At 49.2% G+C, this 15,788-nt stretch overlaps 1 protein-coding gene across 1 annotated transcript in view; it reads left to right on the forward strand.

Moving 5' to 3' along the window:
• Positions 1–1,636: 1,636 nt before the first annotated feature.
• The window catches only part of LARP1 (La ribonucleoprotein 1, translational regulator), a 52,191-nt gene continuing 38,039 nt past the window's right edge, over positions 1,637–15,788 (forward strand). Inside the window, exon 1 of the mRNA XM_063083430.1 lies at positions 1,637–2,531. Within this exon, the coding sequence (XP_062939500.1) occupies positions 2,093–2,531 (439 nt within the window). The 5' untranslated portion in view covers positions 1,637–2,092. The remainder of the gene's footprint in view (positions 2,532–15,788) is intronic.

Here is a 15,788-nt window from a genome sequence, read left to right on the forward strand (position 1 = left end):
AGAGGGTGGGAGAAAGTCAGGCATTATTTACTCCCATTGTTTCACCAGGAGAGGGGGCGCAGGAAAGTGTGGGGAGCTGGCCAAACCTTGGAGGCAGAGCCTCTGAAGAGTTGGAACTAGACATCAGATTGCCTAGCTATCCCCACCAGTACCTCTCTCCAGTACTCCTGGTTACAACAATCCTATAGCCCAGCCTTGCTGGCTAGGGCAGTTCCAAGAGTTTTTACCATAAGCCTTCTCCTCGATCCAGCAGGTTGTGTGCTTTCAACCCTGTTTTGGAGTTGGCCATTCTTCCAGACTGTTATATCTTGAGCAAGTGGGATCACAGCCAGTCAGAGGCCAGGAATTCTCTAGTGAAGTGTGGGACCACCTGGTGCGTTAGGTACGCACACTGGTGAGTCCAATCCCAGACCAACCTTGATTCCTAATACTGGAATCCGCGTTCAAGGAAGTCTTCCTTCATCATCCAAACTAAAGTGGCCAATCTAGTCTAACTCATTACCGCAGTAATTATTGTCTTTAGAGATACTAGACAAGAATTTGTTTATCACTTAATTTGTTTATTGTATCTTTACCCACCTTAGACTGCAAATTCCGTGAGGATAGGGACTTTGTTAGCCTGGTTTACTGCCAAACCCGTTTCCCAGAATCCTGCAGGACCCCACAGTACGAGGTCAGTAAATATTTATTGAATGTACACTGAATTTTGAAACCGCTGTCATACACCCCTCCTTCATCATACAGTAGGTAAACTGAGGCCCACGGAGGTGGAAGTGACTACTGCACAGTCGGGAAGGGGCAGGGCCAGGGCCAGGATAAAAATCTCACATCTCCAGAGTCGCAATCAAGTGTTGTTTCAACTTCTCTCAAAGCAATTCTTTAGAGAAAAAATTAAATCCACTTGAAAGAAAAGACATTTCCGGCCCACAAACACTCGGTTTCGGGGGCCTGATCTGGGTGAGGGCTATTATTAGAAATTCTGTTCCCACTTCCTAGGCGCCCGCTTTCCCCAGGTATAAGGCCTCGCCTGAATCGAACCCACCTACAGGCAGTACCCAGGCCGGCCCTGTGGGGAGGAAGGAGCACAGCCCGCGGAGGTGAGGGCGGCTCGACCAAGGTCACCCGGGCGGGGCCTAGACGGGCCAGGCCCGCCGGCCACCGGGGAGGGGGCGGTGTTGGCATGTCCTCGGTGTAGATGAAGACCACCTCCTTCAGTATACTGGAAGTCTGGCGTGACATTAATGGCTCCTTCCCCTGAAACTCGTACCCAACCTAAAACCCGGGAACAGGCCCGGCCCGCCGCGCCGCGTGGCCTGTTCCCATGTGCTCCACCTGCGGCGGCTCTCACGCGCTGGCCCTTTAAGACACCTCCCCCTCTTCAACCCCCGCCTCTCTCCCCATCACTGCCCCCTCCCGAATTGCATCAGGCACGTGCTCGCCCCCGTCGGGTCTGAGCACCCCCTCCACACGCCCGGGATGTTCTAGGAGGAATCGGAGGCGAGGGGCGGGGCGAGGGGCGGGACCACGAGGCCGTGCGCGCGCGCTCCCGCCTCCTCCGCCTGCCGGCCCGTCGCCCAGAGCCGGCCCGGCGGGCGCGCTCCCGCAGCGCCGTCCCCTCCCCTCGCCGGCCTCGTCGCGAGGCGCGCGCCCGCCCGCCGCCTGCCGCTGATCGCGTGGTCGGCTCGGCTCGCCGCGCCTCTCCCCCGTCCGTCCATATTGCAGCAGCCCCCGAGCCGGGAAGCCCGGGCCGCCCCGGGGGCGGGGGGGAGGGAGGGACGGGACGAGAAACCTGCTGGTCTCGGGGTGGGGGCGCGTTGTGAGGAACGGGCGGGGGGGGACGCGCGCCGAGGAGGCCTGGACCGCAGAGTGGGGGGCCTTCCTCCCCCCCCCCGCCCCGCCAGTGGGCCTCGTATCTACGGCGGCTGCATCCGACCGGGAGGGGAGCCGCGCCTAGCGTGAACCCCGACCCTTCTTCGCAGGGACGGGCCCAGCGTCCCGGAGGAAGGCGTCGCGGGCGCTCTGCGAGCCAAGTTCGAGGCGGGGGAGGCAGCCCCGGGCGCGCCCGGCTTCTCCGGGGGGGGCGGGCGCGCAGATGGCCACTCAGGTGGAGCCGCTGCTGCCGGGGGGCGCCCCGCTCTTGCAGGCTGAAGAGCACGGGGGGTTGGTGAGGAAGAAGCCGCCGCCGGCGCCCGAGGGCAAGGGCGAGTCCGGGGTGAACGACGTCGGCGGGGGGGATCCGGACGGCGGCGCCCGGAGACCCCGGCCGCCCTGCGCTAAGCCACACAAGGAGGGCACCGGGCAGCAGGAGCGCGAGAGTCCGCGGCCGCCGCAGACGCCCGGCGCCGAGGGCCCAGCCGTCAGCGACGGGGAGGAGGGCGGCGGCGGTGAGCCGGGTGTTGGCGGAGGAGCTGCCGGAGCCGCGGGCGCCGGGCGCCGAGACTTCGTGGAAGCCCCCCCGCCCAAGGTGAACCCGTGGACTAAGAACGCGCTGCCGCCGGTCCTGCCCACGGTGAACGGACAGTCCCCTCCAGGTGGGTCTCCCTGCTTACTTTCCTGGGTCCCGGGGGCCTCTTCCGGGGACATGGGCGTCCCCTCCCCCAGCGGCCTCTAGGGCCCGGGGGTCCGCCGCTGGTCGCGGTGACTCGGGATTTTTTTTTTTATGGCCTGTTCCCTAATTCGGGTCGCCGCGCCTTCCCCCCACCACACACTTGGGAACCTGCCCTGCCGGAGGGCCCGGCCTCCGGGAAGCCACGGCCACCGCCTGGGCCGCAGCGGTTAGTGGGCAACGGCGTGGTCCGGGCCTAGCTCGCCGGGAGAGGGAGGGCGCTGGTTTCGGTGGAAAGGGCCCGCCGCCTCCCACCGCGTGTTGGGGTAAAGAGATTGTTTCTGGCTTGAACCTTCCCCAGGAAGCCCCCTCTTCCCACCCCGCGCTCCCCGTTTTGGTAGCGTTGCGAGCGTCCCCATGTTGTAAATGTTTAATGAGCATATGTCACGGGCAGCACAGCGCCCGGCGAGTTCATGAAGACCGCACGGATTCGGGATTTAAAAGTTAACAAGTTTTGTTCTCGAGTAGATGGTATTAGGCGGTAGAATCGCCATTTGGAGACAGGTTGAGGGGTCAGTTACGGGGAGACGAGGAAACCCAACGTGTCATTGAATTGGGTGGTTTCCCTCCCTGATCCCGGGCACCTTCCGCCTTGTGAGGGAACCCGACGGCGAGTGTTAGGGAGAACCAGTTAAGGGGTTGGCGGAAAATGTGAGGCGGGTGAGGGGCATGCGGCGACACGAGGGGCGTGTAGCGGCGGGGGAGGGAGTGGCCGGGTGGGTGACAGTTGGGCGCCATGCGCCGCGCCGGCTGCTAGCGGCCGCTGGGCCTCTGCGTTCGGCGCGGGTCGCGGCGCTCGGGGGGGAAGGCGGGTGCGGGCCGCCGCGCGGCCCGAAGTGTGCGTGTGCGCGAGTGGGAGTGCGCGCCCCCCCTTCCCGGCATTCCTCCGCAGCCGGGACAACGTGGTGCCTCCCCGCGCGGGTAGCTGCATGTGACCGCCGACCGGCGCTCCCGGAGCCCGCCCTCTTCCCCCCTCCATTTTTTGGTCCTTTTGGACCTGGCCCTTTGGGGGAGGTGAGGGTGCAGGAAATCCCAGCAGAGCCGTGTCAGCGTGGGGAGAGAGGCGGTGTAGAATATGGAGTCTGCTCTTGGCTTCCCTTTGCTGAGAATAGATCGTCGGTGGGGGTGGGGGGGGTACGTCCTTTCTCTCCTCCTTGCTGTTGCATAGGGTCACGGTGGATCTTGAGTCTTTGGTTTCGAGTCCTTTTGAAGTGGGCCAGTATTTAAACTGGCTTGTAATTAGAATGATGACCCCTGGCCGTAGCCCCAGTGCTTTTTCAAAACTCCTCTCCTTCTGCAGTCTTTGGTTGAGGCTGACTGGTTTAAACTATCAAAATGGGTAAAGTTGTTAGGGTAACTTAGTGCCTTCACACTCAAGGGAGTAGAATCACTCTTAGTCTTGGGGAAACCAGAACAGCCAATCCTGGAAACAGCATTTTGCAACTTTAATTTCTTTTCAGCTTGCTTCATTTGGAGGAGGGGACATTTGGGGTTTATTAACAACACCTCAAACCGTGTTCTCTTCCTTCTGCCCTCCTCCCCGAACCCTCTTATGCAAAGGGCAGTGCTGAAACCTCCATTTTCTTTCAAATCCCTCCTATCCACCCACAGAGTGAGGGAAAACAACTTTAAGACATTCTTTGGTCCTTCCCCCCTCTTTAAACTCAAAGGGGTATAATCATCCCCAGGAGAGAGCACTCCTCAGAAGTTTAAATGGGGCTACTCACCCTGGCTGCTGCTCCTTAGCTAATGGTGAACCTGCCTTGTGGGTTTTAAATCAGCCATGACATCAGGTGGTATTGGGTGCCTGAGCTGGCATTTTGTGTAAGTCCAGGGGCCCTTGATAGTGTGCGTCACTGGGGTTATTGATCGTGGGAAGAAGACAGCTCGGCTGGCACCTTGCCTCTCTCTCTGAGTGGAGAAGCTGACTTGCTTTGAGTGCCCAAAGCAAAATTCTGAGTCGGATAGATTTGCTCTGTTCTTGTTTTTCTGGAATCTTAAAGCAAAAGAGTGTTTACTCATTGGTTTAGTAGCTTTGGAATAGCCTTAGACTAACTCTGAGTTAATCCAGTAGCTTTTCTGTTTAAGCCTGTTGTTAGGGCTTGGATTCTTTTTAAGAGAAAATTCTGTGATTGGGTTGTCTGTCTGGTAAGGTTAGGTGGTAGGCGCCTTTCTTTGGAGCATACATGGGTCTCTAAGCCCTTTTCCAGACCTGATTTTATTGGCAGCTTGGACAAATTTAAATGTGACACCAGTAGAGTGGCTCTGTGGTCTTGGGAATTTCTGTGTTCTGTGATGCATATGTTTTTGGGAGTCTACAGAAATGAGTGCCTCATAAGCAAGCTAAAAGCTTTCCAAAGCTTGCTGCAAATGCCTATTTTTAGCCCTCCTTTTGGCTCAGATGCTAGTGTTTTAGTTCTTTAAGGGACACATGTAGTCACTAGTAATAAAAATGTTTTGCGATAACACTCCTTTTTTGTGGGGTTCTCTATTCTGGCTTAAGCTTCCAAGTCTTACATGTGTGGTTTTATGTATTGGGATTTGCGTTTTGGCTTTTTGGATCCCCCTTCCGTTCCTGGAGTACTTTAAAATGTTTAAATTTTTTTCCTTATTCCAGCCACACCCCTTCTAAGTATAAGATCCAGGTGTCTTAAGTTAAAAGAAGAGATGATATGTAGCAAAGATTCTTGGGTTAAACTGCATGGGTTCAAATGCAAGCTCTATCACTTGTTAGCTGTGCTGTGCTGCCTTGGGCAAGTTATTTAACCATTCTGTGCCTCACGTTCCCCGTTTGTGTAATAGGGATTAATTAATGATTTATCTGTCTTGTGGGGTTGTTATGAGCATTCAGTGTGGTGATATGTGTAAAGTATTTAGCCCACTGCCTGCCATGTGGTAGCTGTTATGATATCTGGGAGACTGTGGGTCTTTGTGGGGTTTTTTCTGGGTCTGTTTTTCTCCACCTGTAAAATGAGGGGGTTGGAGAATGCAGACCTTTCTGTGTTGTATTAGTACTCTATGAAATATATGGGTTCTTAAAAATTGACTTTGGCTTATCCACAGACATGAAGTATAGGTAATATTAAAGATTGGTGACCCAAAGAATTGGTTATATTTTCTTTGTAATGTGGTATGATGAATTTTTTAAAATTAGTTTTAATTTTTTTTATTTGCCTTTTGTAAAGATTCTCTTTTGGGAGAGTACTCACGTAGTCTCAGGGTTTTGGGAAAAGAGCCTAACTGAACTAAAACTTTGCTGTGGCTGGTGCATATGTAGTGCCTTGAGACTTGAGGCTGCAGATGGTCCCCAACTTACTATGGTTCAATTTCCAGTTTTTTGACTTTATGAGGGTTGGAAAGTGAGGTGCGTTTAGTTTAAAACCATATTTCAAATACCCATACCCCCATTTTGCTTTTAACTTTTGGTATAGTATTCAGTAAATTACATGAGATATTTGATACTTTATTATAAATGAGCTTTGTATTAGATGATTTTGCCCAGCTGTAGGTTAATATGTGTTCTTGTTTTTTTTGGGGGGGGGCGGGTGGCTGGCTGGGATCTGAACCCATGACCTTGGTGTTAATAAGGCTGGGCTCTAACCAACAAATGTAAGTGTTCTGAGCACGTTTAAGGTTGGCTAAGCTAAGCTATGATTTTTGGTAGGTTAGATATATTAAATGCATTTTTGCCTTAATGATAATTTCAATTTAGGATTGATTTATCAGGACTTAAACCCATCATAACTCAAAGAGCATCTGTATATCATCATCACAAGTCTCCATCCACCCCAGCAGGGATAATCAATGGGTTTGTTATGTACACTTCTCTAATTTGGTGCAGTAAGAAAACTACCTAGTGCTAAAGTTGGGGAGAGGGTCTGAGGCCTGAGTGTTTATGTTCTGGGCATCATTTTTTTCTGTGTACCTCATTTATTTTTTTAAAAAGATGACTGGTAAGGGGATCTTAACCCTTGACTTGGTGTTGTCAGCACCACGCTCTCCCAGGTGAGCCACGGGCCATCCCCCTGTGTACCTTAAAAGTGCAATTAACTGATGGCACAAAATACGAGAGGGTTATAATTCAGCTAATCCATGGTACCGCAGGGATCTTCTGCCGCATTGACTTGGCCCTAAATAGACCTCTACTCTCCTTTTGTCCTCTGTTTTTCTTCTGGGTTTGGGCCCTTCTCCGGATTCCTGATTGTGCTAGTTGAACATCTGTATGGATGGATCTGGGGCATCACTGTGACTTCACAGTGTCAGAGCTACTTCAGACCCTGGCCGCCTCCTTTCTTACCACAGAAAGTAGACTGGACGGAAGTAAGAACTCTGGCCCTGGAATCATACAGTCTGCACTTTGAGTCCTAGCTCTCCTACTTGCTGTGCAATCTTGGGTGAATTACTCAGCCTCTCTGAACCACCATTATTAACTCATCCTCAAAATAAGAAGTGATAGAAACTATCTCAAAGCATTGTGCAAATTAAAAAAGATAATGTTTATAAAGCCTTTGGCATAAGTGCCAGGCACAGAGTAAGCACCTAAGTGCTGCCTACTTCATAGTTGCTGTTTTAAAATTTTTGTAATAAATGATCACCATTGTTAGGAGTGTTAATTCCACTTCGATCAAGCTTGTGACCAGCATACCCCATGCTTTCTCTATGCCTTTGATCCTTCATCTGTAAAATGAGGGAATTAGGTTTAAATGTCTTCAAAGTTTTTTAGTATCAAAGACATTTTTTTCAATAAGACACCTCCCTCACAAAAGAAAGAAACCAAAGTAGAGCTTATATATGTGTACCTTTATATTTGCCATTGTGATTATGAACTCTAGCTCTGTGAGGGCTGGAGAGACTTCTGCCTTCAAGAATCTTAAGTCAATGGATTGGGGGTGCACAGCCAGACATTAGGCGCCTTACAATTTGATTATAGAAAGTACATAGCACTGTCCGTGAAAATTTCCCCCCACCAAATAAAAATTGAGCCCAAATCTAATAGATCCATAGTTCTAACTGCCAATTTATAAGGAAAAGGGGATAAAGGAACAAATTAATTGACTGTGAGGTAGCAGTTATCCAGTTTCTAAATGTGAGAGATTCTATAAGACATTTTTTCAGTAAATAAGTGGCATTTTTAAAAAGAGGGAACTGTTATAGATGAAAAGAGTTGAGACAGCAATCAAATGCATTGTTGTGAATCTTGTTTGGATCCCGATTCAAACAAACTGGCCATAGGAAGACATTTTGGTGACAGTTGAGGAAATTTAACCATTTTAGACTGCATTAAGGAATTGTGTTGTCAGTGGCGAAAATGGCATTATGATTGTTTGTTTTTAACTGTGTAACTGGTTATATTATGCACCCCTGTCTAAGAACTGCTAGATTAGTCTCAATAAATGAGACTTAAGGCCCTTTTTCCCTTAGTAGTTCAAATCATTTTCTCTTCTGAAGAAGGCACACAATTAGAACACCCTCTGATGGCAGGACAAGGAGGCAGCCTTCACCCGGAGTTTGAGTTTCACACTCACCAGGAAGTGAGTGCCTGCCAGGGAGGGGAAGGTGGCCCTTTGGGGAGTGGGAGGTAGTCACATGCTGGCTTAAACTCTGAACCTCCGGAGGGGCGGAGTCTCTCTGTTGACCCACCCACTATCTGCAGTGGGACCTAAGCTGGAGTAAGCATTTTATAGCTGTTACTCAGCGCCCATTCTCTTCTCTGGGAGGTGGGCTGGGAGAGGAGGAGAAGCGGGCCTAAAACCACAAAAACCTCTTTAAAATGGAGAGCTTGGCAGATGGGAGTGCCCATGTTTGCAAAATCCAGGGCAAGCTCAAAGAGGGTAATTAGGGTGCTGGGGCCTCAGGAGGGCTCACAGGTGCCTCAGTCTGGGCTCACAAACCTCCCTGGCTGGTCAGGAGCAATCTAAGGGAGTGGCCAGGAGAGAGGATGACCTTACCTTGCCTGAGGTTCAAGAAAGGAAATAAGTTTTGATACTTGGCTAATGAAAACATGGGAAACATCACAGTGTATAGGTGGGGGAAGGTGATGGGATTTAAATCAGAATTTGGGCAGAGTACTTCTCCCTGCTCTCACTTGCTTGGTGACTTTAGTTTGCCGAACCTCTGTTTTCCTTATTCACGGAATGGGACTGTCCTGGTGTTGGGGTTGTTTTGAGGATCAACTTCATATTGAGTATGGGGTAGCCCTGTTCATGACGTAAAATGTCCCACACAGATGTAAGTGGTTTATGTGTTTATTCCAGAAGATGCATTCCTAACAGATCTATATAGTTTGAGGTAATTACCCATTCTGAGGGGTTATCTGTGCCTTTCCTAAATGGGGGTGGATAATCAGAAATTAGCTGAATTCTCAAGAATGGCAGTTTGTAAAAGTTACCAGGGCCAACTGGCCAACTTCCTTTGGCAGATAGCTTGGGGTGTCCCTCATTGAGGGATTTTCCCAGAGTCAGAGGGACAGTCTTAATGTGGCACCTTTCTTTGGTTGAGCCTTTGGACTGGCAGAGCCTTAGGTGTGGGGAGGGGATGAGGAGTGAATGAATTTTGAGGATGAATTTTGTAAAGCTGGCCAGATAAATCTGTCATATATGGTGAGGGACTTCTCCACCTCAGTTTGAGGTACTGTTAGTAAGCCAAGATGACCCCTCCATCAGAGGTCTTGTTTACAGGGCACTTTGTAATAAAGCCCCATACTTGTTGTGGTAACCACCTATCCTCAAGATATGTTAGCAACTCAAAGTAGCCTTTTCTCTTCTCTGCATTAGAATGAAGGTGCAAGCTTCTCAGAGAAGTCCCGCAGTAGCCAGGAGCCATCTGGGTGAATGATTCACCCAACTCTGAATGGTTTTGCCCTGCTTTTCATATAAGCTAATTTATTTAGGCTCCTGATAACCCTGAGATAATTTATAGTGATATAATAGTCACCATTTACTGAGTGTTTTACCTTTTCTAGCCGAAGTAATCTGCTTAGCAGGTGTTCCTTTTTATCCCCATTTCACAGATGAGGAAAGCAAGACTGAAGAGAGGTTAAGTGAGTCTGTCCTTCTGATTGCTCAGACTAAAAACCTTGAGGTCATCCTTGCCACTTCTATTTCTTTGTCACCTCAGATCTAATTTATCAGAACATTCTTTTGGCTCTTAAAAATTGGGTTCAAATATAAATGCTTCTTACTACCTCTGTTGATGGCCTGGACCATATCATATATCATTTCTTCTCATCTCGATTGTGGCATCAGCCCCTTAACTGGTCTCTTTTCACTCCTGCTCAAAACCCTTTGTTGGCTTCTCATAGGGGAGTAAAATACAGAGTCCTTTAAGACTACTTGATCTGATCCTCTCCGACCCCAACCTCTTACCTCATCTTTCTCCACTTGCCCCTTCCCTCACTCCCTTCCAACAGCATTTGTTCTCACTTTTCCTGGACCATGTCATGCACTCTTCTGCTTTGGGGCTTTTGCTCTGGAATGTTCAGCCTCAGATCACTGTGATGGAGAGGCCTTCCCAGACCATCATGTATAGACTAAGCAGGCTTTGACCTCGGACGCCCTGTCCCCCTCCCTCTTACTCTGTTTCATTTTTCTCCTCAGCTCTTATCACTGGGTCGGGAATTTTGACATTTGACCACTGCTTTATCCCCCACACCTATAGCATTGCCTGGCACGTTGTAGTAGGCAGCTTAGTTAACATTTGTTTAGTGGAAAAATGGATGAGTGGATGAATCTCATACTTTTAATGGCATTCATTCAACACATTTTGAGTGCTTACTGTGTGTAAGGCATGGGGGATACTGCAGTGAGGTAAAAAAAAAAATGTTGACAAAGGAGTGCGTTTATTCAAAATTTAGTATGGAAGATGCTGTGTAGGTAATGTATGGGATTCTTTGGGAATACAGCAGGGGCACTCAGTTCAGTCAGGGTTAAAGAAGTCTTCCAGGGAGGAAATGATGCCTAAGCTGAAATGGGAAGGATGAGTAGTAGTTATGTGAGAAAGGCCTGGAAAGAGAGAGCTCATTTTTGGTTGGGGAAAGGCCCTGCAGTTCAGGGAACTGAGATTCCTGTAGCTGTAGTGTAGATGACCAGAAAGGTAAGCAGTCCTGCCTTACAATGAGTGCTAAATCCCAGTTTTAGCTGGAAGGCAGTGTAGAGCCATTGAAGATTTTAAGTGAGGGAGTGACATGGTCAGATTTTTCCTCTTGAAAGGTGACTGGGGGCCGAGCCCGTGGCGCACTCGGGAGAGTGCGGCACTGGGAGCGCAGCGACGCTCGCGCCGCCCCGCTGCGGGTTCGGATCCTATATAGGAACGGCCGGTGCACTCACTGGCTGAGTGCCGTTCACGAAAAAGACAAAAAAAAAAAAAAAAAAGGAAAGGTGACTGGCCACATGGCAGAACCTCTTAGGTTAAGATTAGATGGTTTGGGTTTTCTTGTCTGATCCTTTGGGGGCAAGGTTCCCAGATTACAGAAGAGAGCAGACTTCCAAGTCATTCCTGAAATGTAGATCTTGGGCAATTTTTAGCTGTTATACTTTAGGGGTAGGGAGTGGCAGTGATTTATAGGATATTTCTGACCCTTCAGAAGGCCATATTATCCAGAATGTATCTCAGTCACTGGAAGAAGCAAAATTCCTGATGGACTGGCTGAGACTGAGCTCATGCCTGCCTGCTTGTCCCTACTGCAGCTGGCTGGGTGGGAAGAAGAGGAGGCCCTGGCAGTAGTGGTAGGGGGCAGGCTTCGAGGTGGCGATCCCTTCCTCCACACCCTCCATCAGGGGAGGCACTTACCATGCAGGAAGACTTCCTAGGCCAACATGGTAGGCTGCTGCCCACCAGCCACTCTCTGCAGCTTGGCTCTTTGGGTTTTTCCAGGTAGACAGCCATGTGTACAAGGTTTTCTTCCCATCAAAGCCCCCTCCCCTCGGCCGAATTCAGCTGTTTTTACACCTGTGCTGAGAACGGTGTGTTTGCATTTGCCCACATATAGGCTGCTGGAGTGAGTCCCCGAGAATGCTGGGCAATAGAGTTAGGCTTACACAGCCTAATTCCTAGTTGTCAGCTCTGTCCCCATTGTTTTGCCCTTAGGGGTTTTCCCTTCCCTCCTGTGATTCTATGAAATATGTGTTTGGTTTTCACTCCAGTCTCAGTCCCTTTCCTGGCATACAATTCCTAAAATTCTTAGACTCTCCAAAGTAATGAGTGTCTTTTCGTATGGTAATGAGTTGACTGTTGACTGGCTGCTCCTTGGTGGCTTCAGGATGGCGGCTACTCACCTGAAAGACTAAAGCAGGATGAGAGTGTTGGGACTTTGAGTACCAACCCCCAACCTTCTGAGGAGGAAGAGAGGCTAGAGGGGGCTGATCAGTGGCCACTGGTTTAATCAATCCTACCTACATAATGAGGCCTCCATAAAATCCCAAGAGGCCTGGTTTCTGGAAGCTTTTGGATAGCTGAACACATGGAGGTCCCTGGAGGGTGGTGCACCCTAGGAGGGCATGGGAGCTCTATGCCCTTTTCCCCATACCTTGCCCTGTGCATCTTTTCATTTGTATCCTTTGTAGTATCCTAAATCTGTAAAAAGTGTTTCCCTGAGTTCTGTGAGCCACTTAAAAGCTCAGTTGATCCCAAGGAGAGGGTTGTGGGGATCCTGAATTATAGCTGATTGGTCAGAAGTTCCAGAGGCTTGGACTTGCAACTGTCATCTGAAGTGGAGGCAGTCTTGTGGAACTGAACCCTCAATGCTCTCTCCAGGTAGATAATGTTGGAGTGGAATTGTATTGGAAGACACTCAGCTGGTGTCCAGTGTGGAACTGGTTGCTTGCTTGCTGGTGGGGAGAAATGCTCACACATTTGGGCACAGAAGTCTGTCTTATGTCTTGATTGTTGTGGTGTGAGAGCAGAGGAAAGAGTATGTTTTTCTCTCTCACCTCCTTTCAGAGAGGAGGGAGTATTTAGAACTGGAAGGGGCCCCAGAGGTCATGGAATCTAAACCTCTCATTTTTAGGTCAGGTACTTCATATCCAGAAAGAAAATAGGAGTTGCCCAAGGTCACAGTCAATTCAGAGCAAGGCTGAGACTTGAGTCTGCTCCCAGTGCAGTTCTGTTTTCACTCCACCTCTGGAGAAAGAAGGTTGAGCATGGGATTTGGAGTCAGTCAGTCACAATTTGTATTAGCCCAGCCTCTTACCAACTGAGTGCCCTTGGAAAGGTTGGTAGCTTCTGGGTCTCAGTAAATCGGGCTGTATCTAGAGTGTACCCACCTTACTGGATTATTGCTGAAGATATGTAAGTGCTTGGCTGGAGCCTGCACATAGTAGTAAGTGGCAATGGTAAGAGTGTTGATTATTCCTCTTCTGAAGGCTTGAATTTGGCCTATGTCTTCAGTTTGCTTAAAGGAAGTCAGGTGCCAAAGTCAGCCTTCCTTTGTCCTGGGTCCTTTCCTTCATCCTTGCAGTTTGGTCCTGAGCATACACAGAAAGGCAGCCCATGTCATGTCTTAGAGCCGGATCTTCTATCCCTGCCTTAGGTTGGCTTATGCAACTCCATAGTGGAGGGGAATTTAAAAACTCACTGGGGGCCATAATCCTGGCAGTGAGAAGCTCAAATTGTGGTACTTGAGAATGCCCTAATGATAAATTGTCAGAGTGAGAGATGAGCTCAGGTTACACAGTAAACTCTCACACTCCATCTTTAGCAGCTTAGGGTCAGTTTGAAGGAGCAGACGCTTCCGCTTTTCCTGCTCTGTATGTATATTTTTTGTTCCATATATATAGTAACAGTGATATTAAGAAAAGAGACCAGTTATGTGGATGGAATATCTGGGTTTTGGAGCCCAGTGTAGGGGTAGAGTTTGGACATGGTGAGAGCAAGGTTGGGTGTGAGAGGTTGGTTGCCACTTCTTAGGGAACGTGGGAGAGAGACAGGATATTAGGAACACACAGGGATGCAGCACCTTTCTATGAGGAAGGAAGGGTTAAAGAACTGGGATTATTTTGCCCAGGGAATCAGAGCTTGGAGTAGTGGGAAATGCCAGTTATCTTGAATATAACAATTGAATAGACTTGCTTCATATGGCCTTAATGGTTAAAGCTCTAATGGCAGGTGGAAGGTAGAGGGTTTGTAGGTTTTGGCTCCAGGTAAGTAGTAACTTTCAACATTGCCCCAAAAGGATTCAGCTGTCACAGGAGGTACTGAGTTCCTTGACATGGTAATATTTGAATAGTTTTGTATGGCAGTTTGGTATAGGACTCTGCTGCTACAAGTTGACAAAGTACTTTTCTAGATTTGTTCATTTAAAAATTTTTGAATACCATGCCTGTTAGGTGTCAGGCCCCAGAATTCAGGGTAAAAAAGACACATTACTACCATAGTGGTGCTTATATTCTGAAAGGCAGAAGTCATGAATGAGCATCCCCCATTCACCTCCTCAAGGACCAGTCCAACCTACTGACACGTTTTGGTTGACTTGCATTTCAAAACACTTTAAAGTAATCATCTATATTTGAAAATAAGAAAAATTATCTGGAAACTCATGGATTTCCAGCTTCTCTTTAAAAAAATCAGATTCTGAATAAACAAAAAAACCCCACTGGATTGTATACTTTAAATGGGTGAATAACATGGTCTGTGAATTATGTCAATAAAGCTGTTGTAAGGGTCAGCCTGTGGCTCACTTGGGAGAGTGTGGTGCTGATAACACCAAGGCCACGGGTTCGGATCCCTGGTTAGCTCTCTTGGGAGAGCGTGGTGCTGACAACACCACGTCAAAGGGTTAAGATCACCTTACCGGTAATCTTTTTTTTTTTTTTTAAACTGTTGTGGCAGAAAAAATTAGAAGACCTAGCCACATTGGGCTACTATCCATGTGGCTTGACCTAGCTCGCCTTTAGATGAGGAGTGCTACATTTGGCCCCTATAGGCCCTTGAGTTTGCCATTCCTTATTCAGGCTTCCTTCTAGCATGAGGCCTATGGGCCCAGACTTCGTATGTTACATCATACAAAGGAGAAAGGACGGCAGGAGCATCCTTACGTGAGAAGAGTGAGAGGAGGGGGTGGGGAAGACTTTAAGGCCTTGGGCAGGAATTGCGGTCCCTAGAGGGGACTACTTACCCATCTCTGTAGGGAGGGTGGGTGTGAGGAGCAGTGTGGCCTGAGGCCCTGGAGCAGCAGTAGAAAGCTCTCTGGGAGCTAAGGGATGGACTTGCTGGAGAAACTGGGTGATGTTAGGTCCCTCCCAGCTCAAACACCCTGTAGGTATGAGAGTGACAAGGCAGATACTAAGTTTCAGTGTGGAAAGGGGAAAGATCCTGACTAGAGGCCTTGAGGCTGGGGGCAGCAGCTTCATCAAGGAATGCCTTTAAGAGTGCTAAAGATGGGAGTGATAAGGAGCCTGATGATGAGCATTCTAGCCTGGAGGAACAGCAAGCAAGTACTAGGCAGTTATGAGTTTAGAGTTCTTCAAGGAACAGGCAGAAGGCCTGTGAATGAGGGGAGAAGGGCTCAAAACAGAAACAGAAGGCCTTTGGAGGCCAGCTTAGGGAGTCTGGATCTTGTTCTGAAGTAATGGAAGAGGTTACATGATGTGATGTCAGCTTTAGGATTACTCAGTTCTGTGGAGAATAGATGGGGGTGATGGGGGCCGGGGTGGTGGGTAGGAGGAAGCAAGGTGGAAGCAGGGCGCGACCCCTTAGGAGATTTCTGCAGTAGTTCAGGAAAGAGATGGTGAGGAGTGGATGATGGCAATAGTGATTTGGTCTGATCTTTTAAACTAACTTACTGTTTTCCCCCGAGACTAGACCACTCAAAGGGGAAGCTTTCTGATTGCTATTTCTTACTTCCTCCTTGCCTCTCAAACTGTCTAGAAGCAGAAGTAATTGTGCTGTGCCCATTGATCAGATGGGTAGCGTTAGGCAGGCAGACTTTTGCGCAGTTCTGAGTCTCTTGGCCCCAGAACAGACTGAGTGCTGGTGCTTCCCTGCCTGGGTCTGCCTGCCTTGGCTTATCCCAGGCTTCGTGCCCCAGGGTGGAAGTGGAATGAGGGTGAGTAGACTGGGGGTACAGGAAGCGGTAGGGATGGTTTTCCTGGAGGTGGGGAATGGTCCTGACCTTGAGTTTTTGTATCACACTTTTCTGTTTCTGACTTCTCGTTGGAAATTGCTGTGAGTTTTTGATTTCTGATAAGAT

Source organism: Cynocephalus volans, chromosome 2, assembly GCF_027409185.1.
Source record: "Cynocephalus volans isolate mCynVol1 chromosome 2, mCynVol1.pri, whole genome shotgun sequence".
Classification (NCBI taxonomy): domain Eukaryota; kingdom Metazoa; phylum Chordata; class Mammalia; order Dermoptera; family Cynocephalidae; genus Cynocephalus; species Cynocephalus volans.